General features: G+C 35.6%; 4 protein-coding genes across 11 annotated transcripts; 2 read left to right on the top strand and 2 right to left on the bottom strand.

The window, feature by feature from the left end:
- Positions 1-1,150: 1,150 nt before the first annotated feature.
- LOC104895089 (probable ubiquitin-conjugating enzyme E2 16) lies at positions 1,151-3,944 on the top strand. The gene is made up of 6 exons (XM_010681502.3): positions 1,151-1,310; positions 1,466-1,569; positions 1,731-1,833; positions 2,013-2,076; positions 3,068-3,156; positions 3,394-3,944. The coding sequence occupies exons 1-6, from the start codon at positions 1,281-1,283 to the stop codon at positions 3,487-3,489; spliced, it is 486 nt and encodes a 161-aa protein (XP_010679804.1). The 5' UTR covers positions 1,151-1,280; the 3' UTR covers positions 3,490-3,944.
- Positions 3,945-6,590: 2,646 nt separating this feature from the next.
- LOC104895088 (protein GAMETE EXPRESSED 1) lies at positions 6,591-12,230 on the bottom strand. 5 transcript variants are annotated; one of them, XM_048637808.2, is made up of 7 exons: positions 11,944-12,230; positions 9,711-10,211; positions 8,367-8,954; positions 7,838-7,964; positions 7,560-7,746; positions 7,314-7,461; positions 6,591-7,204 (listed from the first exon to the last, which is right to left on the bottom strand). In XM_048637808.2, the coding sequence occupies exons 2-7, from the start codon at positions 10,187-10,189 to the stop codon at positions 6,934-6,936; spliced, it is 1,800 nt and encodes a 599-aa protein (XP_048493765.1). In that variant the 5' UTR covers positions 10,190-10,211; positions 11,944-12,230; the 3' UTR covers positions 6,591-6,933. The 5 variants fall into 5 exon arrangements, with proteins under 5 accessions (XP_048493765.1, XP_010679803.2, XP_019105618.2 ...); XM_010681501.4 differs by lacking the exon at positions 11,944-12,230 and adding an exon at positions 10,790-11,144; XM_019250073.3 differs by lacking the exon at positions 11,944-12,230 and adding an exon at positions 10,599-10,731.
- A 2,835-nt stretch (positions 12,231-15,065) lies between these two features.
- Positions 15,066-23,409, bottom strand: LOC104895086 (folate transporter 1, chloroplastic). Of its 4 annotated transcripts, none has more exons than XM_048637787.2 (12): positions 23,162-23,408; positions 22,962-23,038; positions 22,454-22,530; positions 21,984-22,077; positions 21,199-21,292; positions 20,372-20,445; positions 19,012-19,116; positions 18,697-18,768; positions 18,598-18,618; positions 18,381-18,448; positions 17,878-17,906; positions 15,066-16,227 (listed from the first exon to the last, which is right to left on the bottom strand). In XM_048637787.2, the coding sequence occupies exons 1-12, from the start codon at positions 23,265-23,267 to the stop codon at positions 16,220-16,222; spliced, it is 825 nt and encodes a 274-aa protein (XP_048493744.1). In that variant the 5' UTR covers positions 23,268-23,408; the 3' UTR covers positions 15,066-16,219. The 4 variants fall into 4 exon arrangements, with proteins under 4 accessions (XP_048493744.1, XP_048493743.1, XP_010679800.1 ...); XM_048637786.2 differs by lacking the exon at positions 15,066-16,227 and adding an exon at positions 17,492-17,666 and having other exon boundaries at positions 17,804-17,906; positions 23,162-23,409; XM_010681498.4 differs by lacking the exon at positions 15,066-16,227 and having other exon boundaries at positions 17,720-17,906.
- LOC104895087 (uncharacterized) lies at positions 15,341-17,321 on the top strand. The gene is made up of 4 exons (XM_057396070.1): positions 15,341-15,631; positions 15,727-15,909; positions 15,988-16,229; positions 16,787-17,321. Exons 1-4 carry the CDS (start codon positions 15,341-15,343, stop codon positions 17,037-17,039), a joined length of 969 nt encoding a protein of 322 aa, XP_057252053.1. The 3' UTR covers positions 17,040-17,321.
- Positions 23,410-25,401: the final 1,992 nt, after the last annotated feature.

Raw genomic sequence — 25,401 nt, 5'->3', positions numbered from 1 at the left:
TATGTTGTCCGTTAATAAAATCTACTATATTGTATATAAGTTCAATATATCTCTATAAAACTCACTATATGCAGTTACTATAAATTATCGATCCGGTGCACACTAAATTAGTGTGCACCGGTTCCATTTAAGTTTTTTTAGACATGATACCCAAAAAAAATATACTTATGAGAGTTGCTTGAAATAGAACTGCGTAAAATTTATTTTTTTCAAAACCAAAGGGGTACGTGTAAAAATGATTAAGGCACAAATGATCAATATGATGATTGTTTGGCGGATGTCATTTATACATAGTAGAATAATGAAAATTTGTTTGATCAAAAATACAAAAACTGAAATACTTTTCATAATCCATACAAATATATTAAAAGACGATTCTATCAAAGGAAAAATGTCACATAACTCTCCAATATAGTGCCATATGGCACTCTTGTCGAGCTTCTACACATGTTTATGAATCTAACATATGACCATTAAAATGAAATGTGAGAGTTTGGCCACCAATCTACTATGATCATTTTAACGTTTAATTTTTCAAAGTAAAGCATGATAAAATCTTATAATTATAATTTATACGTAATTATAATAACATAGACAAAACTTTTTGATCTCTAACACTTTTACTAAGTTAATAAAATTCTCTAATCTCAATTCCATTTAAATTGTTATGTTTATCCCCAATTCCTTCAGAATTTTTTTTTGAACAACTTATCACGCCGTAACGTCCAATTTTGTGCTACTTAAAATTCCGAAATTAATAAAATCAATTATGAATTTTATAAATTGAGAAGTTGCTTACCTAATTCCGTCTTTGTCAAGTCAAACTTCTCATAAATTGATAGGAAAACAACAAAATTTTAATTATTCAAATTAGGATCAGTCTTGTATATTCCATACTCACGGCGTATGATGAATGAACTCGGAAAATAACATATAATTTGTTTGAATAAGTTATATATATATAAATATTTAGGAAAATAACATATATATATAATAGTTAATAAGTTTCTTTTGACTTGTTAAGAAATCATTTTCCCCAATTTGTTTATACTAATAAGTAATATAAGACTTATTGTAATTTGTACTCCTTAATTAGTGATTGTCTAATTTTGGGCCACATGTACAAGAATGTAACTAAGGAGACAAAACTGAATCCATTATAAAAAAAACACTTACGTTTTTTTTTCTTTCCCTGATTATTGAATTGTTGTCTTTTTCTCTCTCTCCCCCTCCCTTCGTTTACTCTCTCTCTCTTTCTTTCTCAAATTAATTGCAGGAAGATGACCACCTCCTCCACAACTTCTCGCAAGGTTCTTTCTTTCTCTCTCTTCCCCCTTTTTTTTGTTTCTAATTTTACCCAATTAATTCAATTTCATAATTCATTTGTAGTTTGATTAAATATGAATTATCATCTTTAATTTTCACAAACTGATCATAAATTTTATTGTTTGGCGATGTTGAAAAGACACTAAGCAAAATAGCAAGTAATAGACTTCAAAAAGAACTCGCTGAGTGGCAGCTTAATCCTCCTACTGGTTTCAAGCATAAAGTCACTGATAATCTTCAAAGGTAATATCTTTTCTTCCTTTTTTTCCCCTTTAAATTTTAACTCTTTAGGGTTTTGCTTGAATGATCAAATTTAAAATTATGGGTTCTTTTGGTTGTATGATTTTGGAATCTGGGTATTCATTTTTCTGTCCTGATTTTGCTTGAAATTTGTAATGAAAAAGGTGGATAATTGAAGTAAATGGAGCACCAGGAACATTGTATGTAAATGAGACATACCAACTTCAAGTTGATTTTCCTGAACATTATCCCATGGAAGCTCCTCAGGTGCCTTTCTATTATTTTTCTGCCTACATATATAATTGATTTATCAAATTGACTTGGGTATTTTTGTTTATTAATCTACAAGGAGAATGAAATAGTTGTTTTTTTCTATGATCAATTGGGTATTTCTGATGATGATGATTTGGAATTGAGTGGGATTGTTCTTGTTGTTGATGGAACAGGTGATATTTTTGCCCCCGGCGCCGATTCATCCTCATATATATAGTAATGGCCATATTTGCTTAGGTAAAATCTTCATTTCCATAACTTTTGTATATGAGGGTTACATTTCTATCATTTTTTGAAATGGGTTTTGTCATTTGTTCCGATTATTCGAATGACTATTGTTGGTATCAACTTAGTTGTATTAGCCCGTCTGGGTACTTTTCGTCATCACTCTAATTTAGGAAGTAATTGTTCTAACTACAAAAGGATTGTTGTATTGTTGTTATAGATCATTCCATTATTGGATGTTCTTTGAAAAGCTTTTTGGTGTCACTTTCGCACTAAAACCACTCAACTCAACGAGATCTATGCTATGTTGTTGTTGTTGCCATACTTGTATTTCATTTTGATCTTTTATGTAATGACTCACCTACCACCTAATTAGTCATAAAGCCTTTTTTCTCTCTACAAACTTAGAAAATGCTTGCTGATGAAGCTATGAGCTAAGGGTATCAATTCTAAGATTGAGTTTTAATGATCATTGTGTTAATTGATCCACAAACCACCTGATCAGTTTTAAAAGCTTTTTTAGCTTCATGACTGCATAACGCCATCATCATGCATCTTTTGACTTCTGGTTTATGTTTCATGTCTGCTTCCATTTGTTTCATGTTTTTTTACATGGAAGGGGCAGAAGTCGTGCCTTTTACTTATCCTGGTGATAACATCAGCAATGGGAGATACCTTGCCACTCATTCTCATTGACTTATTGTCATTGAGCAGATGGATCTAATAGGAGCTACTCATATCTGTCGCTTTATGATTACAACTTTCTTTTCTCAACAAGATATTGATGTTGTAATCTGATCATTGGCTAGCCGTCTAGTCTCAAGTTAGTGAATCATATGCCCACTTCCCTAATTTTGTTATTGGTCATCGCTGCTAAATAGTTTATCGTCAGTTTGGCAACAATCTGGATTTCCTAAAAGTCTATATAGAAACACTTAAACCTACTTGCGGATGAGACTACTCTATGAATCAGGTTATAAAATTATGGTGCTTCTTGTTGCAGATATTCTGTATGATTCGTGGTCCCCAGCTATGACAGTGAGTTCTATTTGCATTAGCATTCTTTCAATGCTATCGAGCTCTACAGTGAAGGTGCGCCTTGTTTAATTCTTAAAGCTTTTGGAATTAGGCTACTCTAATGATATCATTGTGTGGAGATATGTATATGTGAAGTATTTGTACCATTGAAGAGAAGAAACAAGCCACTCTAACGATATATCTGCAATTCATTTAATGGATTGCTAACTTACTTATCTAGTGTTCATTACTTTTCTGTTTGCGATTATAGTGACATAGAGAAAGTTACTAACATTAAAAATGACAATGCAGGAACGGCCTGAAGATAATGATCGTTATGTGAAGAATTGTAGAAATGGACGATCCCCAAAGGAGACCAGGTGGTGGTTCCATGATGACAAAGTATGAAGTTTTAAACAAATCTCTGTCACACTTGTTCATGACTTCAGATTAGTCTCCTAACTCTTATAAAGATTTAAATGAAAGAGTAAAACCATATTGAAAGAGAGCTGTGTTGACAACCAGATTGTTGTTGTCCTTCTGTTTGATTGTAAATCGGGAAGGCTTTAGTTTTGTATAGAAGGAAAGAACCTTGTGCTACTTCATAATGTGTCACGGTAAATGAAGCTGGGTTGTCCATGGGTGGTTTGAGGATGCTGAGATACTTGAATTGTATGCTCGTATGAATAAACCACCCCCTCCCTCTCTAAAAAAAATAGAGAAAATGGCTCCACTCGTATACTCACTTAAGAGAGTGCAATATGTTATAGTTCTTGTCTCTATATCCACTGTTGTTTATTTGGCTTGACACTTCATTGATGGTATGATGAAGTATATATATTATCATGATACTATAATTTGTACTTTCATATCTATTAGGAATAGAAATCAAGTGAGGGGAACATGGCTCTCCCACTTGTGCTGGAATGTTCTGTGGGTCATGCATAGTGAATGATGTAGGGAAGTCTTATCAAAGTCTTCCGACATAACAACCCGTGAAACTCTGTTTTGGTAAATGGAGTTTGAATTATTGATGCATTCTCTACTCCATCAAACCACAGAACATGAGTATCGTGGTAGCTTTATTTTGAGCTTTGTCCACTCCTAGGTCCACGATTATGGTCAATGAATGATTATTACGTGCATCCAAAAGTATCTCTCATTCTCTCTCCGGTCATATAGCAGCACTTGGGGCTGGTGGTGGTGGTGGTGGTGGTAGTGGGGGTTACGGAAAAACAAAAATCGGGCTAGAAGAAGTGTTGTCACATTTTATGATGTTCTAAAGGAATGACTGATCCAATGAGCAACAATCAATCTTTTTGCTATTTTATACTTCTGGTCTAATTTTAGTTGTGTTGTTTTTTCCTTGTATATATGTTTGATTTTGTTTCAACTTTGGTGTAACCGGGCTATCCAAAAGAACCTAATAAAGGTGCATGCATGCTGATTAATGTGGAAAGGTGATATAGTCAATGAGACAAGGATCAATTAGCTTTACTTGACTCTGGAGAGACCTTAAGAATCACGGAATACCGCAATAATGGTAATACAAAAATGGAACTTTGCGCATGCATAGTCAAAGTCATGTATCATCCATCATCTTTGCACTCATTTGCCACTTGTATAAACTTCTATCTGAGGCATTGTATTTGGACATATTTGATGTTCTTTGCCCCTTTTAGGAGCTAATTAAAATAAGGCAAAAGCTAACGGATGTCCGCTAAATAAGAAATATATTGTTCTACTTAATTACTCATATTTATATAAAATAATATAATAATGTATAATTTCAATACAATGCATTTAAATGCTTTGTATCGGAATTATATATTATTCTATTATTTTGTATAAATATGAGTAATTAAGTAGAACAATATATTTCTTATCTAGCGCTCCGGGACATCCATTAGCGGGATCGTTAAAGTAATTATACTGATAAATCAAAAACTCCGCATCATTACAAATTATGCGAAAGAAACACAGAAAATTGTGAAGGATTTGTAAATAATGGTGTCAAAATTAGCTTTCTTAGGAGTGAAGAAGACTTTGTTATGTTAGACCATGTATTTGGTCTAAATCAAATAATTCTCGTCTTTCATCCTGATTGATTATTCATGGGGATTAAAGGGTTTAGCGTTGGGGTGGTGTTTAAGTAGATTATGCCTAAATCCGAGACCGAAAAAACTTGTCCTAAATGACTTTAATACTTAATGGATTTTAACTCGTATGTGAATAGTTTTTTAATTGTCTATTTCTAGTGGATAGATATATTAATCTCCTTTTGAGATAGGTGGCTCAGAGTACTAGAGTAGGGCCATACATGTACCTATTAGGATTTAAAATACATGTATGGCTCAGAGTTCTAATTGGTAATAAAATGTGTGTAATTGAACGATTGTTGACAAAATTGAAGCTTTGATATGATAATCTGCAATGTAGTATTTATTTCAATTCCTATTGGAAGCTAAAAACTTCCAATTTGAAAAAAGACCCAATTTATTTAATAACCCTAATTTACAAAATTGGAACTTAAATTTTTCTTTGAGTTGTTGAAATTGGAAAACTTTCTAAAAATTGCAATCAACAATAATCTTAAATCGTCCCTAATTCAGATTTCTGAAGATTGATTTGAAGAAAGATTGACAAATTATGTTTGAAGTTGATGAATGATAGGGGATGATATGCAGAAAATTCATCCACGCTATTCGACGCCCGACTTATTGTATACCACCGTGTTCATATGGTATTTTATTCTTCATTCTCCATCCTCTACTTCTTCCTCCGTAGTCCGTACTCACCACCTTCTATAGCCACCACTATCCACAACCACCGCAGCACAAAGTGTGGATTATGCACTAGGGTGCTCATTATGCATCCGAAAAAGTAAACCATTCATAAAAAAGTATAATAACTTTTTACGCATCCTTTGACCCCAAGCTCTATTGGGCTGCTATTGAGGGTGTTCTTAGAAACTCATATGGTAAATGTGTACGTCCCTTCTCATGTCTTATCCTTGAATCCCTCGCATGGAAATCAACTCAGTTGAAGTTTTCGTCATCCACCGTGCCATCAAAATCTACTTAAATAGTGATCGGATCCAAAACAACCATGTGATATTTATATCTGACTCTTCAAACACTGTCAAATGGTGTAATGACCTCAATAGTGGGCAGTGGAACCTAAACTTCATACTCAACTTCATTAGAAATGTCGGCAATCAAGGTGTACGTATGTCAATAATCCACAAAGGAAGATCCTCAAATGTAGTGGCCAACTCACTTGCAAAACAAGGACTTCATCGATCCTCAGAATTCCTTGCTTGGATGTAAATTTATCATGTTTTTTTTTTGTGATGTATTTTGGACCCCAAGGCCCCATGTACTCCTTGAACTTCCTGCTGCTCGCTTTTCTTTTTCTGTGTAATATCCCTGTTGAAAGTTGAATGAAATGCATAAAAACAGCAAATTATAAATAAATAAAAAGGCGTTGTATATATACATTACAAATAGTAGATAGATGTCCGCTTCTGTATCAAATAAGATGGTAAAATGACGCAGTTTAGAGGAGGGTGTACCATCCTCTACATGTACTTGGGTGCATGTTTCTATTTGCGGTTTTTGTTATAGGAAAGTATATTACATATTAATCAAAACTTGTGTCCCAACATTAGCATATACTAATATAAGTGATACATTTAACCTGAGCCCATAAATAACACAGAGGAAGGAACAAAACTTATTCATTTTGTCTATATAACTGTATTACTATCATTAATCCTAAAATGTAACAAATTTTTTCTATGTATATATGTTTTGATTAAATGTTCTTAATCAAAATCTTAATCCAAAATTTTTATCGACGGTAACGTAGATTATATCTTCTTTCTGTGCTGGTGACAACTGAGTTCTCTCCCATGTCCTCAGCTGCAATTGGTAGCAGATAATCTGGGTCTTCCTTAAGACTTATGTCTTCAGGTAACTCAGCTTCTACCCAAGAAAGCCAGTCAACTTCACTGTCCACATCCTCATCTTCATTCCATGAAAAATCATGATCTCCTTTTTTCATCCCACTTACCTTTTCAACAAGGGAGACTAACATCTTATAGTTTAGTGTCTCATAGTCCCTACAATAATTGAATCAAAATAAAATTAGCATTACACAAAATTAAAGAAATCCCGTCTTATCATCTCTTACAGATGTATTTTCTGGCTAAATTATAGAGAAAGACATACCTATATGTAATAATAGTGTATAAAAGTTGAATGATAGCATAGAGTCCGAAAAGTGGCTTCACAACTGTTCTTAGATGGATGTGCTCTTTGATCTCGTTGCTTGTAAAACGCAGTATTGCACATTCTATTGCAAATGCAATGCATAATCCTGTTATGAGCAAGAATATAATTATATGTGAGCAAACTCTTTGAACGAATTTACTAGTGAAAGAGATCTTCTCAAGAGTGAAACAAGCAGGAATATACCTATATAAAGCCTACATCTCACAGCATAAGTTTGCTTTGTGCTTGTAAGCATGTAGAGAACAAGTATTAAGATGGTATACACAAAGAAAGCCTTGATAAGTCTCGATTCGAGCAACATAGCATTGTGTAAGGCAAAGAGTTTATCAATGGCAGCAAACATGCTTGCTTGTTTTGACTCAAATGCTTCCTGAAAAACATATACAACATGCACAGATAGTTAATTGTGCAATATTTGCACAGTTGCTAACTTCAGCTATAATTTTGGGATTTTTTTTTACCTGAGCTGCTAGTATGGATTTTGAGTTATTAGCCAAGTGATCATTAGCTAGCAGAAGTTGTTGCTGCTGCTTCAACAGTTCTTGATGTTGCCCATCTGCGAAGTCCACTAATTGTTGCAAAGAAATCCTGAAATGAAAGAAAATATTGTCATCAGAAACCAGATCAAAGGCTTGTGTTCGGCAAAAGCTTTTTGATTAGCTGTTAGAAGTTTCATCAAGTCAAAACTCTACCGAAGGTGACAAGTGGTGTTTGGTGCAGTAGTATTTCAAGTTATTTACAGTGGTTGAGGAAGCTTTTTCTAAAGCCAAGTTTAAAAAAGCTTTCGTGATAGGGGCCGCTTTTGGAGTAGCTTTTGAAGATGGAATACATCTCACTGTTTGAGCTTTTATACTCCGACAGCTAGTCATACCGAGCAATGAGCCAATGACTGTTCTAATAGCTACTCCTCATTTAGACAACTAATCTCTAACAGCTAACTTTTACTGCAAAATCTACCAGTAACAGCTACTTAAGCCGAACTGAAATTACCTGCTCTCCTGTAATGCTTGAGATAGGAAGGTAGTCAGAGACTGAAGACCCTCAAGAGCCGTGGATTGACCTTGAAGAAGCTCATGTTGCTTTTCTACTGAAAGTTTGGCCATATTAGTAATATCATCAGTTTTTCCTTGGAGATTTTGCATCTGCGACGACATAAGTTCTCCAACTTTGTTCACCTCCTGCTTCACATTAACAGCTTTTTTCTGTAAACTCAGTATTTCTTGGCCTAAATCATCATATGATTCTTGAATTCTCGACATATCTTCTTCCAGTTTCTCTCTCAATCTCCCCTGTCCCTCGACCAACTCTTCTTGCGACATAGCAATACCTTGAACTGTCTCATTAAGCTCTTTTGAGTGATTTAAAACAGCACCCAAATGTCCAAACATGTTCTTCAAAGTTTCTCCAACAACTTGAGTCTGTGAATTGATGGATGTTATAGATTCATGTATTTCATTTGAACTATGTAGAAGATTATCAGATTTCTCTTCAATGGTCTTTAATTTGTTTTCTGCAAATTGTGCTGAATCTTTCAGTTCATTCACTAGTCCTTCTAACTGAGACTTGAAAGCCTTGGACCTGTACCATATTCTTGTCAGATTTCATAGGAGCAAAGGAAAGGAATTCAATTATTAAAATAGTTTCACTTCACAGAAAAAATAAAATAAAAATGGTACACCCCTTATTCTTATGATTTTCAAGTCTTCTTTTCATATCTATAACTTTCAAAAATTAACTACAATCTAACAAAAGCCAACTTCTTAAAATAGTAGAAATGCCCTTCTTTGGTTGAGTTATATTTGCAGATAATTAAGGTTAGTTTTGTGTTCTTTGAATAAAAGGTCTCAATTGTAGACTGTTAACAAAATGACGAATTCCAACGAGCTTAATTGGTAAGGTTTTGGAATAAGGTCATAGTTCCCCAAGCTTATGAGTCGAAATTCGTCTACATCACTGCCTTTACTTTGTAGACCCAATAAAATTCATATAGGTGATGAAAAATAAATTTACAAGAAGGGGTATTTTGTGGCTAAATAAAGGAGTGATTCTAGGCAAAACCTTTATAAATGAACAGGAACAGCATAGAAGCAAAGATGAAGCACTAGCTCCTAATTTCTCCGCTTCTTTTTTTCTAATAGCAACACTTTAACTTCCACTTTCTTCAATGCACGACTTTGTCCATTGATATACATTAAAACAAATCGATCATCATACATAACATTTCTGTTGTTATATTCAATCAAAAATGTACAGTCAATGAAAGCATATAGTGCAAACGTTAACAGAAACAAAACACAAAAATTACGAAAAGGAACAGAGGAAGTATTACTTAACTGTAACTGATGACAGATAGAATTTGTTTGGAGGTAAAATTCAAGGTAAGTCTTGTGATCATCATTATTCAACTTCCTTAAACAATCAAGCATGGCAGTTTTAATTCCACAAGAAGGAAATGAATTTCTTCCTGTATCCTTCTGAAAACAATCACTTAAATGCCAAGCAAGCCTTTTCCTCTTTTCTTCAGCAGCAAAAATGTCAGAACACGTCGAAAATAAATCTTGATATGCCCTAAACCAACATTTATTTGTTCCTCCAAGTTTTCTCTTAGCATTTTCAAGCAGTTCAGCTGCTTTTGGATCATTAAGTGCATCTACTGAAAACTCAGCAACCAAACCTTTGGATAAATCTATGTTTACTGACTGTTTTTCACTCGAAGAAGCATCTGATGAAGACGAGAACCAACCCCATGACTGACTTCTTGGTGATAATGAGAGAAAAACTACCAGAAACAGAACAAGATTTTGATAGCACATCTTCAGTTTTACCTAGTACAACCTGCATTTACATGATATATTATCATTTTATCAGTGTATGTTTGATTGAATAATACAAACCCTTAGGTGATGTACAAAAATCTCATATTTTAATGTGTGTGCTTAAATTTCTATATTTGCAAAAAAATTGTTTATGAGGTGAACAAGACTTTCTATATTGGCAGGATTTAATTTACAACAAATTCAGGAAGCAAAAACAGTGATAAAGATCTGGCAATAAATTTACGTACATGCTGATTTTCCCTTAATGCTTAGAACTTACTTGGTGAGCTAATAAAAAATGATAACTTCATAATCAGATATGTAAACTAAGATATCTTAAGATTAGTTGCTATAATTTTTCATTTAGGAAGGCATGAAATGTTAGTAAAAAAACGGAGAAACTTACACATAGTGCATATAACAATGACATTTTCATAATATTAGCGAAAGTAACATTCTAAAATACGCCTTGATTTTTTATCTGATTTCCAAAATACCATCAGTTTCCAAAAAAAAAATACAGAGAATATCTTGAAACTTGGTAGTATTAGATTCTATTTAATGACTGCATGTAGAAGAAAATATCTAGAACAATACCTTTTGAGTGAATGGGGGAAGAAAGAGTTATTTTGAACGGAATTAATTAATGCATGCTTTTTTATGTGCAATAATAAACGGAAGAAAGATATAAGGATGTCTTGGCCTAATCACAGGTTCGAATTCCCCCTCTTCTTCTTTGTACTGCATACGACCTTCGTGGTTCATATGGATAAAAAATAAATAAACGGAACACAGGATAAGAACAAGAGTTCTTGACAAGCAACACTTAGATTATAACAGTTGTATGATGAAAATATGGAGCTTCATTCACTCTTAAAACGCTAGGAGATAATAGTTGGGAGATAGAAGAAGAGACAAATTTCATTTTATGTAGGAGTATATATATAATTCTATAATGGAGTAATTGATATTGCTAATTACTTGGCGTCCAAGCACATGACTTTTGGGTCCTTTCACGTTGTTTTATCTTTTTATGATCCTTGTAACCTTTTCTTTTCTTTAACTATTATGACAAGTTTAAACTTTTTGTGCATGCTACGCGTTTATATTACTGAAAATATTTTACGCCCTACCAAACGGAGCCTAAAACAAAGTGTATCATCAAAACATTTTGATGTTTCCAATTAAACAAAGTGGTACTAGAGAAAGTAAGTCTTCGGCTGTGATTACGAAGATTAGGAGGTAGGAATGTAAAATAGAGTAACAGATGTTATTTTTAAGTTAAAATTATGCATGGTAGTAAGTAAAGAACAAACATGCCTCCCTTAGATAAAATTATGGTAGCAAAGCTCCGTTAGTTTTGGAGGAAAACGTTTTTCAGAAAAACAATGTTTCCTATTGTCCAAACGTTTTTCAGAAAAATAATTTTTCCTATTGTCCGTTGTTTGGTTGGACAACAGATTTAAAAAGGAAAAATATGGTAGAAAAGAGTTTGATATCCCTTTATAAACATTTTCCTCCAAAATTTAAAGAAAAATCATTTTCCTCCACTTTGTCATTTCCAATCTCTCCATTTTTCTCTTCTCATCTTAATAGTTTTGCATCAAATTAAACAAATGAAAACTAATATTCATATGTGTATTCCACCAGAAAATATTTTCCATAAAAACCATTTCCCGTAGAATATTGTCCATCAAATCAAACTGACCCAAAGTAAAAATACAAAGCAAAAACAGGAGATAAACGTAAACCTGATTAGAAGCTGAAGAAGCAGAGAGAATAAGGGTCTTCTGTAAGCATATTACACCACCAAACCCTCAAATATCAACACAAATCTGCATGTTTGAATACATTATATATACGTATAGTTGTTAGTTGTTAAATTTTTTTTTTTAAAAGGTAAGAAGAATTCCCTTACAAAGGAGGAAAATCGGGGATTCCTCTGTAAGGTGTGAAAATCGAACCCCTGTCACAGAAGTGGAAAGATGGTCTTACAACCACTAGACCAACATTAATCCTCTGTTGCTTGTTACTTGTTACTTGTTACTTGTTACTTGTTACTCGTTACTTGTTACTTGTTACTTGTTACTTGTTAGTTGTTACATGTAGGCTAATGATTTTGCCTTGTGTTGTCTAAACTGTATAGTGTAGTCACTAGTCAATATGCATGGGAATGTAAGAAATAAGGTTAAATACGGAGCAAATTATTAGACTAATCTAATACCAGTAGATTGCTTTGTTTATACAATAATAATAACAAATAATTAAAAGGGAAAGAAACAATGAACAAAGTCAGGATGAGAGACTGGAAGACAGAGAGCCAGAGAGGTGGGATTATGAAACGGTGCATGTATGGACTATGGAGCAACACAACGGTTGACGTTTTTCCATTTTTTTATGACAAATTTACTAATTTTTTAATATCTTGTGTTCATATTGCTAAAACTATGTAGTTATTTTTTTTTTAAGGTCGGTAAAAAGAAGTGTTTGGTAAAATCGGAATTTCATACAGGTCAATCTAGTCCAACTATACAAGTTATTTCTCTATCATTGTTTAACTGTATGTGGCTCGGTGCCTCGGTGCAGCGGTGCTCCGGTGGTGTGGCCAGTAGATCGTGTAGAGACTAGAGAAGGCATTCTCTTCTCTGCGTGCTGGGACTATTTTGGCTTTTTGGTGGACTGGTTAATTAGGCCGCAAGCAGTGGAAGTTGAGTACAAATGTACAATAGTCACTTTTATTTTATTTATTTTGATAAGGAGAGAAAATTAGGAGGTGTCTACACAAGAGAGACCCTCTAAAGCAAAGCATCAAGGACAGAAATAACGAAGAAAAAATGAGCATTAAGGAACTCGAGTAAATGCTCCGCCGCGGCATCACGCCATCTCCCCAGGCCCAAATCGACGTCGAACCCTTCACGGGGGCAAGACGAGCACCACCGAAAATGAATAAGCTCCCAATCACTCGCCGGATCCACCGCAAACACGACCCCACACTGCGAGCAAACGAACACTCACGAACCACCGCGAGCAAACCCACACCGCGAGCACCATTCCAAATTGACTGATTTTAGAAATGGCAAAAGCAGATTTAGAGGCTAGAAAGAAAGAGTCCGCCTGAGGACAGGAGAAGATTGGACTAGAAGACACAACTAAGCCATAACAATGGTTAGATCTAGGAGAAAGAGAAGAGGGAGGAGGCTAGGGTTTCGATTTCTAAAGAAATTGATTTGGAGGCTAGGGTTTTTAGGATTTACTATTAGGGGAGCTAGGTGGGTTTTCTAGAGAGAAGGCAGAGCCTCTCTCTCTAGAAATCCCGTATGGTACATGTATTTCAAGTCACAATAGTCACTTTTATTAATTCTCCTTGTACTTTGATATGATAGCAATAAATACAACTTGGTCTAGTGGTTAAAACTTTAGTACATAAACTTGAGGTCATGGGATCAAAACCTATACTATGCACTTTCTAATTTTTTTATTGTACATGGATTACATGAACTAAAACTCCCTAGGGAGAGCGCCACGTGGCACCGTTCCTGATTTACGCACGCCTTTTAATATATTAGTATAGATAGTGAGGGCTTAATTAAGGATTTGTGTATGATGAACTATAATAATATGGAAAATTTGCAATTTGTGGATATGTGAGATTGTGTGTCTACTTTTCTAATGTTAAAACATGTTAGATCAACATGGCTGAATTCTCAATTTAAATAACTATCCACCTATTGTAAATGGGTTAATGTTAAAACATGTTAGGAGAACTAAAAAATTAGTTTACTTGCTGTAATAGAGTATCAATCGTATGAATTTTATTAATTTTGTCCTTTAATGTACTGGTAATATTTGATGTAATTCTTCTATAATTGTTTAAGTAATATTTCCTTTAATGTAATAATTATAATGCACAATGCTATTTAATATCAATTGCTGAAATTTTATTTAATTTGAGAAGGTGGTTATGAAATATGAGAAATCTTTTGGATGATGGAAGAAAAAATCAAATTGGAAGAAGAAAACGAATAACAATAAAAACGAAGTCTCGTCACCCCTATGAGTCATGAAATCCGCCGCTTGATTCGCTTCCCTAAAACAATGGTTGCAAAATGTATACTTGTACCATTATACCAAACAATATTTTTAACATTACTTACACACCCATTGGTAAAACTCTCATTGATATGTTAATACATCTGTCAATAGAACATAATTATCCGTCTTCTTCTGTGTCATAATATTAAGCGTGGGGTACTAGCCAGGTGGTTGGCAACTTGGCACTACTATCCAATAGTTAGATTGTTTTTTTCCCAAAAAAATTGGCCTAAAGGTATTCACTTCGAGATAAACCTTTTTCCTTTTCTTTTTTTTTTTCTGAGCAGCCATTCATCGATATAAGATAGGATTTTTTTTGTTATCCATTCCAATATTGTGTATAAGTATTTTACCCAAAGGTCAAATATTTGACCATAAAACAGCATGCGTGGCTAGTCAATAAGACCTAAGTAGTACTAATTAACTAATTAATTAATTTCTATGTATATGTGCTAAAAGTATAACCTATACATAAGTTATGAACTAGTTGTCCACATTAAAAAAATTAGAGAGAGAATGACCAACATATAAACTGGTGAATTACTCTACCAATCACCAATTGGTTTTACAATGAAACCGTACCAATTTTGTATGTGAACTCAACCCACATGTGAATGGTAGTGTTGGCCTACAATTAATGAGTTGTAATGTCTTTCAACTCAATGGATTTGAAGAGTGTGGCTAACCATACCCACTAGTTGTTACCAAACCGTTTGGGATCTTGCCTTTGTATAATTGAGCTCAATTATTTCCTAACATATTAAAATAAGAGATGGATACATGTACTTAATAAAATATATTGATGACAGCTCCCTGCAAAGTTTCCTTGACTTTGATCCTTTAATTTCCTTAAACTTACCAACCATGCGTACGTAGATTAGATAATGAACGCCAAGTTTCATTATTAAATTCATGCAGTTAAGGAGGACAATTAAAATACTGGCTAACAGATAGCTGGGCAGCCATTGAAAAACTCGCTCCGGAGTCGGCAGTCTGCACCCATCCCAAAAGAGAGAAACAACCAACGAGATCAGATCCAGAGACCAGAGCAAAGAAATGGAAGGAGAAATCCAGCACAAATGGGTGAAAACAAACGGTGTTAAGATACACATAGCAGAGCAACAAGGCACAGGAGGACCCCTTGTACTTCTGCTGCATGGGTTTCCAGAAATATGGTACTCTTGGCGCCATCAGATTCCGTTTCTTGCTAACCATGGTTATCACGTTGTCGCCCCTGATTTACGAGGCTATGGCGACTCAGACTCGCCCATCAGCCCCTCCTCTTACACCATGCTACATATTGTTGCTGACCTTCTTGGCCTCTTGGACTACTTTGGTGAACCAACGGTAATAACTGCATATACATATAAGATCCCTCTTTATTTGCTTTAAGTAGTTCAATGAAAGGTTAACTAATTATATCTGAAACTTGGTTGGAGAAGGCTTTTGTTGTGGGAATTGACTGGGGAGCTGCGGCAGCATGGCACTTGAGCCTCTTCAGGCCTGATAGAGTGAAAGGAGTGGTATGTCTATCTGTTCCCTACTTCCCCAGAGATCCCAACACCAAGCCTACTGACTCTTTCCGACGATCTTTTGGAGAAGACTTTTATGCCTGTCAATTCCAGGTAACCCCTCTCTCTCTTGTTTCACTCTCTCCCTTGAGCAGCAAAAAGTTGACACTTATTAGCTGTTGGTATATGTAGGAGCCAGGAAGAGCCGAGACAGCATTTGCAAGGTATGACTATCTGACAGTGATGAAGAAATACCTGCTAGTAGGGAGAATAGACAATTTGGTAGCACCTGAGGGAATGGAGATGATAGACTATCTACCGACCCCGTCAATGTTACCACCATGGATCACTGAAGAAGAACTTCAGGTTTATGCAGACAAGTTTCAGGAGTCTGGTTTCACCGGCCCTTTCAACTACTACCGCGCTATGGACCTGTAAGTAGTTCGCTTTTGGATTATGCATTTTCCAGTTCCACCTATGTTAACTACGATATATACCATGTAGACATTTGCCTAAGAAGTAGAAAAAAAGAGTAGGCATACAGAATCACAGAAGACAATGATGTAGACAAGGAATAATCCCTGATTTCATGTAACCCACAAAAGACTTTACCAAGGCACTAAGCCATTGGCATCCACACGCCTCAATTGTACCGTGGGTGGCCTTTCCAAGGCCAAGGGTCAATAGTCTGACTTCTTGACTCCTCCCTCTATACTTTGGAGGAGGTGAGCAAACTAGATTCCTCCTTGGGTTTGGCGGGGAGACAGTATATAAGTCTAATCTAACTGGGTGGATAGCCTCACATAAGGATCGAGGTAGGGCTTAAATTGTACCATTGATAAAAGATTGCGCTAGAAACTATACCCATAGACACTGTATCACTTGGACAAACTTCTCCATTTCCTAGATACATTCATCACTTCCTTCTCATGTCTTTTTGTTCATAACAGCAGTGCATGACTTGTGATTTGTTAACTATGTCATGTCTTAGGAACTGGGAGCTGCTAGCGCCCTGGCAAGGAGCAAAGATAACAGTTCCAGCGAAGTTCATTATCGGCAAAAAAGATATCGGTTTTGAAACTCTTGGAACAAGGGAATACATTGAAGGCTCCATCTTCAGGGCCCTCGTCCCTGATATAAAAGTTGTCATTCTTGACGGCCACCATTTCATCCAACTGGAAAAACCACAAGAAGTGTCGAATGAGATATTATCCTTTCTTCAAGATAATTCTTCAGACCAGTGACGCTCTTTTACTCTTAAAAGTCGAACTGCTATGCGTTGGAGTATAAAGTACTCTGTGAGTGCTGAATTGGAGACTATGTTCGACCAGTATTCTGGACATTCTTCCCACAGACACTGCAAGTATAGGAAAGATAATAGCATATACTTTTAAATTTTAGTGTTTCTGGGTCGGGACAAAATGTACTTAGACAATCTTAGCCATGGTTCAGATTTTGGCTTCCGGTTCAGATGTACATTTGCTTTCTAGAAGCTTGTTATGAAAGGATTTTTCAACTTCAGCTAATCCCATTCGATATGCTTTGCCTTGTATTTCATTACAGAAACCCCAGTTAAAACCACCCCAAATAAAAAAGAGAAAAAAAGTTGTCTACAGAGGATCCAAGCACTCGAAGGGAACATGACAAAGGGTGGTGCAAAAAACTGTGACAAGCACGAATGCACAATAACTTGACGTACACTGCAAGAAAACTGCCATAAACTCGTAATATAACCACGTGAAATGTAATGCAACCCTTGGACACAAGGCAGCATTTCAATTGCTATCTATGACTACCAGTACACAGGACAGAACTCTTTCCTTATACTGGCATTCCCTATCATTTCTTTAGTCCTGCATCCAACTTGTTGACTACTTCAAGAATGGCGCAGAAAAGGAGAGAGGAATCAAAAAGAAAGGAAAAATCAAGGAGCAGAGGTAGCGGAAGATATAAGGAAAAGGAGATGAACAAGAATTGATCAATCTTTCCTTCTAGTCAATTTAAATACCTTTAGAACATTCTCATATACAACAAAAGTTACAGCAGATGCAGGTACATTCTTCAATAAGTTAGCTGTGATACCTTTGTAAAAACCACGAAGACCTTCAAACCTGCAAAGATTGTGATCAATGAATGGTGATTTTTGAGAACTTCTATACATATAAAATTTGTATATTTATTTTATATACACTTCAGCTCATTTACTATTAAGTGAAAAAAGAAGAAAAAGAACCATCATGAAAATACAGCTCTTGTTTTGCCTTGGAGAAGACAAGCAAAGGATACAGGGTAGGATGAGTATCGTGCTTTTCTGGTATAATTTGCTCATAAAAGCAAATTCAATATATCGCCATCTTTATTAAATTGGGGATGGTCATGCAATGACATAACACACTAATATGTAACAGGAATAGGATAAAATCAACTGCCAATTATGACAATGGGTGAGTAAATTAATCTCTGACCCAGAAGGGATTAAAGGCAGAGCAATGGGAAACAAGTCATGTATCAAGATGGCATAACACAATTGCTTAGATATAAGATGCAGACTTCATATTTATAAAATTTGCAAAGATTAGCCTCACCGTGCAGTTTCTTTCACCACATGAAAGCTATCTGCATATCTTGGAACTCCATCAGTGTTCGGCCTTTGCTGCATCAGAAAGCATATAATTTCAATTGACACAAAGACAATAAAGTGAACAAACTACAGCTTGTCTCAAAGGTCGACTTAAGCATGATATCAGAGCACAAAAATACAATATTTTTAACCCCCCTTCCCCACCACAATATCATTCTTACCTGTAATCTTGATCGGATGACCTGTGAAAACACAGAAGAAATCAGTGAACAGCAAGCATATTGATATTACACAATAAAGAACAATCAAGTAAAATTTACCTGAAAAGGATATGTAAAGAGAATGGCGGCAACTTTAGAAGAAGCTCCCAGAATGGTATAGTCTAGTGAATTCTGTTTGATAGGGCAACAAATATGAGTCAGCTTGAGTCCACTGTGGTGATTAGATTTTACTGAACTCTAACTTCCAACAAATAGACATCAAACCGATCCCCACTCACTTAGGCCCTCATATTTATGTTTTGCAGAAATATTAAAAGAAAATTTAGTTTTCTTGTACAAAAGACCAGAGGACTTGAAAATGGAGCTTCATGTGCAGAGAGATGCTGCATACTGAAAGCATAGAACGAGACCTACCAAAACTTCAGCACCTTTACTTTTGGTCCTTTCAGACTTGAAGTCAACAATAAGAGTACGCAGTTCCTCGTATGCTGCAAACTGTATAGACCCGTGAGAGACCTGCTGAAAGCAGTAGTTCAACAGATGAGCATACCAGAGTTACATCTTGAAGTTTACAGTAAGTAAAATTATTACAACTCAATGCTCAGCTAAGTGAAATGATTACAGCAACAACAGCAATGCAAATGTCTTCATCTCAATAGGATGGAGTTGGCTGTATGAATCAAGATTTAATCTCCAGCAGTCATCCACATAGATCCTCTGCCTTGATTCCCTGTCAAGTACCAAGTCATCTTTGTTCTCCCTCACTCATCTTAAAATCTACATAATACCAACTCTCCATTACCCTTACCAAGACATCTCACATGCCCAAACCATGTAACTGGTTTTCACTTGTCTTCTCCTTTAACATTCGTAGCTCTAGTCTCCAACAACTTCTAGATGCCTCATTCCAAATGCTATCTCTTAAGGTGTTCTATCACATACATCAAACATACATATCTTTACTAACCCCAAATTCCTCATATGATCACTTTCTGAATGCCAAACATCCCGACCCATATAATAACGTTGATCTAATAGCGTTCCTATAGAATTTTCCCTTTAACCGCAGAGCTATGCTATGGACGCACAATATCTCAGTTAACCAGTGTAAGAAGTAATAAAGCTAAATAAATCCTGCCCTGCGCTTTCTTGAATTTTAACAGTTTAACAGGGTTACAGGCATGAAATACTTTCAGATCTTCACTCTCAGTGCTCAAAGGCTAGCATGCAATCTAGACTGGAAATTGAAATGGTCCATAAATCTGTAATCAACTAAATACAAAATGGTCTATAATATCCATATTTTCAGCTTATCAAGGTATATATGATGGCCAACATGCCATTGTGGAAGAAAGCAAGTTTGAGAAATATGAAACCCCAAAGGCAGCCTTGGTGCCCAACGAGGATGCCCAATAAACTTCAAAACTACTAGGCCTAAAGTATAACTAGCTGGTAGCATGATTGTAAGCATACAGCATGAAAAAGTCTTATATCCCAATCTTCAATAAACAAAAGGCACGCTGCAATTTATATGGTTAGCCGAGAAGATCAATGAGCCAGACAAAGTATTTTCCACAAGATACCAAGTTAACCACTTCCTTCTTTAAATGAAAAGCGTAAAAAAGTTCATCCACAAAGCAAAAATCTGCATAAAGATTATCTCCAACAAAAGCATCCAGCATGCTTAGTTCAAAAGTGGGCCACACTATTTCAGGTTACAAAATGAACTGGGAAAGAGAGAGGGTTGAAGAAAAAATAGTGAGAAAAATCTAACCAGGAATAGACTTGGCCAAATTCCTCTATAGAATGCAGTCCAGCCTTCCTCTTTCAGTATGGTTCTAAAAGCATCTGGAGTGACAAAAAAGAAATAACAATTATGAACTCCCTCCCATTCAACTCTTGAAAAGAGGTCTATACAACAGCTACAGAGATACAGTTAATACATGTACACAATGATAGAGCAAGTCTCAATTTGTACACTTATATCCTGAGGAGGACCCTGAAAACTACGAACTGGTAGGACACCCTGCACTCAAGTACAACACAGAACAGGGTGCCACTGCCTCCCAATCCCCACCCCACCCAGAAAGGAAAGGAAAAAAAAGGAACACAGAGAGACAGAAGAAAATTCAACCACTAGGCTAGCGGAACCTTGTAATCTCCCTTGCGACGTAAGTACCAACTTCCCATACTTGAACTTGCCTTTAATTTTAGCTTCGAAATTTCCTGATGCATAGCCCAATTCCAACTTTAAAGATGTATTACTATTCAAAAGGCATGGGTGAATTACTGAATTGTATGAAGTGCATACTACACTTATTGTAGCATCAGGAGCTGCATAAACAAATGAGTTTGAAGCCATAGTTCATGATACAAAAGTCAAACCGTCTTTGAGTTCTATCTAACTGTAGCTATAGCCTAGAACTCACCTGCACTCACAAATACTTTCCCAGCAAAAGTGAAACTTGCTAATTAGAAAAGAATTCCGATCAATAGTTCCATCAAATCTGCTAGTTCACAGGTTTGACAACTCTAGAGTGTAACATGACCCATGAAAGCATCCAACAGCCAATTTTAAGTTGAATAAAAAGTGAGACCAACCATAAACACCAGCATATTGACGAGTTTGGTGAAGAGGATTCTGAAGCTGTAATCTTGTTTTAATGAGCCAAACAGGATTTGTGCAAAAAGAAACCTGAAAATCATTTATAAATCTACTGGTTAGACATCAAATCTAACAAGTGACAAGGAGACATCGATGATGAGAACAAGCATCTCACACCTCTAAAGTGACAAAGAGGCGAGTTCAAGTAGTTATTGGGACCAGATACGCTCCAATAAGGCAAGATTATCAGATTTCCTTATCTCACGTGCATGAAATAATGCCAGAACTCAAGAATCAAAATGCGGACACTCTAAGGCCTAAATATCTTGCCAAAAACATACTTCATATTCTGGCAGACAAAGTGACCAGCATTTGAAAATTTGGCTAAATGGGGTAGCATAAACACATCTGATGTATCTTTAAGCGTCTTTCTCTGTATGGCAAATTACACTGTGCAGTTGGGAACAAAGTTTTATCTCAACTTTGATAACAGAATTGAAGTAGCAGAGCTTCTATTGTTGTACTTGTACATACGAACGGCTGCTTATTCACGAATTTGGAGGGCAGGTCATGTTGTTGGTGTTATAAGATATCCCTTTTTCGACAGAGGTGTTCCATTGGACGGTTATATCAGTCATCTGGATGATTGTGTTTATTAACTTGATGCTTTCTATCCTATTCCAACAAGCACTTAGAGCAGCCAACTCAATATCTCAAACAAGAAAACCAATGCCCTTTCTAAAAGCTTGAAACTATATCATTGTTATTTCACAGAACTTACCAGAGCTCCAGCCTCTGCAGCTGCCGCCAGATGGAATCTAGGGCTCAACTTCTCCTCCGTGTCATGAGAATACCTTTTCTTGGCTCTGCTGTAGCTGCATAAAAAAACGAAAAACACTTCTACTTCAATAAACACATTGTATACACATTAGCCTTAAGAAATAAAGGGGGCGGTCAGTGTTACTCCGACACTTTCATTTACCTCAAAAACGAGGTGTCGTGTCGTGTCCGAAACGACACTTTACTTGGATACTTTATTTTAGACTAAAAACCGACTTTTTTCTACAAAATAGCCGAGTTGTACACTTGGACACCCGTATCCGAGTAGACACTCAATCCGTGTCTGAGTAACACAGGCGACGGTGACTCATGAGTCACATATACAGATGACATGTATTTATGTTTCTCCAGCAGCACAAATGAGCTTAATTTTATAGTATAAAAGTTGCCACTGACTAAGCACCAACTTACAAGAAGAAAAACAGTCCCCAAGAAACGGATGATCCAAGAACAGCCGGAGAGAATCCTGCATAAAGCCCTCTCAAACCCTGGAAATTCAATAATCCACAAATACCGTCTCAAATAAGAGATACAAACTAAAAAGAAGTACATAGATCAAACAGCAACCTCTATATTCACTCCGTCCTGAATTCGCCATCTCAAATCAATCAAAACTATGTTGATCTATACTGTGCAACTATTTTATTACATTACACGAGTAACAAATAGTTGATCATATTCATGTTGAAGACCACAAAAAAGTCAAAATTTGAGATAATCATTTCAGTTCAGAGCATAGAGTGTGCTAATTGAAGCAATTAATTTCCAACACAGAAATTAACCAATACTGTAAACATGCACATTTCTGTCAAACAATTCAATTTAAGCTAAAAATTGCAGAAATAATCAAGAGAATAATCATTTAGGGTTTTGGAAGCAACAAAATTAGGCATAGAAAAATTGAAAATTGTAAATAAACCTCAGAACGAGCGATGGTGAAGAGAGCTTGAGGAGTGTTCTTGTAAGTTGGAAGGTTCGCGATTCGTCCATCATTCACTGGAAATAACGCATGAATCAAAAACAATAACATAAAACTAAAATTAAAATCAAAATTATGGTGAAAAACAGAAGAAAATGGAGGACATAGAAAAAGTGTATGTAGTAGTTTTAAGTTTTAACCTTGGAAGCGAGTGCGGACAACGTCGAGAGGATGCATGACTGCGACGGTGGCGAAACCAGCGATGGCGCCGGCGGTGGCGTTTTCCCACTCCCGTTTTCCGGTCATTTTGACGTCGGCGATGGATTCTCCGACGACCTCACCAAGGGATTTATATGTTCTTTTTCATGTTTGATACGCCAATACTGTGACCAAACTCTAATTCGGAAATTCCTTTCTTCTTTTTTTATAAGGGAAATTATTTGTTTTACTATTGTGCTTAATGTAGGAAACTTGGCAAAAAAAACAAGTGTGGACTATCGAAAAATAAAGCAATAAAGCGTAAAGTAGTTGTCTTTTTGTGTGATGAAACAAAATAAGGGTATAAAGGTAATAATATGTGGGTACACGTACTAACAGTAGAAATATTTGACAAATGTAGCAACTAAAAAATATCTAAATGGTGCCCCTCAAAAAAAAAAAATTATCTAAATGGTAAAATACAACAATTAAAAAAATTGTGAAGTAAGAGCGTCCTTAGTAATGGCTGGAAAAAAATTGTCAAACCAATCTTTATTTGGCAAGTTAATGGTTATTGAGGATATTGTTTGAGATTATTTTGAGATAATACATAGTAGTCTAGAGTAAATAAAAATTGGAACACCATAGTTGGGAATTTGGGATTATTATAGTCAAATTTTCCTTCAATTTTACATATTTTGCCAAATTTGTCATGCTTTAAGTTGGTCTCCTATTCTTATTTACGAGAATTATTGACTGAAATTTGTAGTATGTGATGCCAAAAGGCAACAAGCTTAAAGTGAAAACTATTTCACAAATGTTTTATCAAAGTAATATTGTCTAGAGATGAAATAATCGTCATCAATGCAAACAATTAGACTGGATTTCCAATATATTGATATTGGCCCTGTTTGGTAATAAGCGGATAGTTGTTAACTGTTAGCTAATTGTATTAGCTGATTTGACTAACTGTTTGTATAAATGTATTTGGTAAGTAGCTGATAATTGATTGTTATATGATTATGTAAAATAACCAATCAAGACATGTAATTTTCAACAACTTTAGGACATAAATGTAACTAATACACTCATTCTCAAATCTCTAATGTCAAAAAGCTCTTCACCCCAACTTTTTCAAAAAAAAAAATTCAGACTCAATAAGCTAATCAAAATCTCTCTTTACCAAACACTCAAATTTAAAGATTGACTAGCTGAATCCTCTAATATAAGTTCAAATCTCTAATTTTACCAAACGAGGCCATTGTCAATCTTGCTAAACATTGTTTGGGCATTTGGATTCGTTGAAACTATAACAATCTTGACGTTATTACATTCTTACTAAAGCATTATATTGCAAAATGTAAGAGATGAAAAGATAAATCACATATTTTCATCGTTGGATATATATGGAATTTACATGGTGACAAATATTTGTTATTTAGCAATGTATGCAATGAATTTCCTTGAAAGCAACACCATTAGTGTATAATACGGGATTTTAATGACTTTCCCTCGCTAATATAAAAAGAAGAAAGTTGAATCCCCACCTACACTTCCAAGGTGTGTTCATCTCATGAATTTAGGGGATGATTGGGCTCTTACCTCTGACCTCTCTATCTCACCTTATATCAAAAGTATAATCACTACGGTTATACTTATGCAACGACACTCATGCGGCTCATGGGATCCTGTCCATCAACAAGGTGGTCATGCCTGAACTCTCGAAGAGACAATCGGAAACCACACTATTGGTGCTGGAGATGTTGGACCAGCCATCTCAGCTCTGCAAACAGAAGCCATTGCCTGCCTACAAGCCCTATTATGGGTTACCACACATGAGTGCATGAGGGTTTGCATTAAAACTGATTCAGCCACACTAGTACATTGCCTTCGATCACCATCCTCTAAAGTCATGGCAATCGATGGACGGTAAGTGAAATTAAACAACTTGCAGGTACCCTGGAGTGGTGTCAAGTTCTCAAGGTTTCAAGAGAGCAGGTCAAGCGGGTGCATCAACTTGCCAACTGGTGTAAGACCAATAATAGTTCTGTATCTTTTCCTCCTTAGTTTGCATGTTTATTTGATGTCCAAAAATAAGTAAAAGAGTGATAAATCAAAAAGAAATGATGGAAATGAAAAGAACCCAATCAGTATGAGATTAAAGAGATTCAACTTGTGCCAAGTGAAAGAAATGGTGTCCAGTTTGCATGATGAAGATGGAAGGAGTGCATTTTGCAGTAGT

The sequence above is a fragment of the Beta vulgaris genome, chromosome 6, assembly GCF_026745355.1.
Source record: "Beta vulgaris subsp. vulgaris cultivar EL10 chromosome 6, EL10.2, whole genome shotgun sequence".
In the NCBI taxonomy this organism is placed as follows: Eukaryota; Viridiplantae; Streptophyta; class Magnoliopsida; order Caryophyllales; family Amaranthaceae; genus Beta; species Beta vulgaris.
This window is presented reverse-complemented; position numbering and strand designations above follow the sequence as displayed.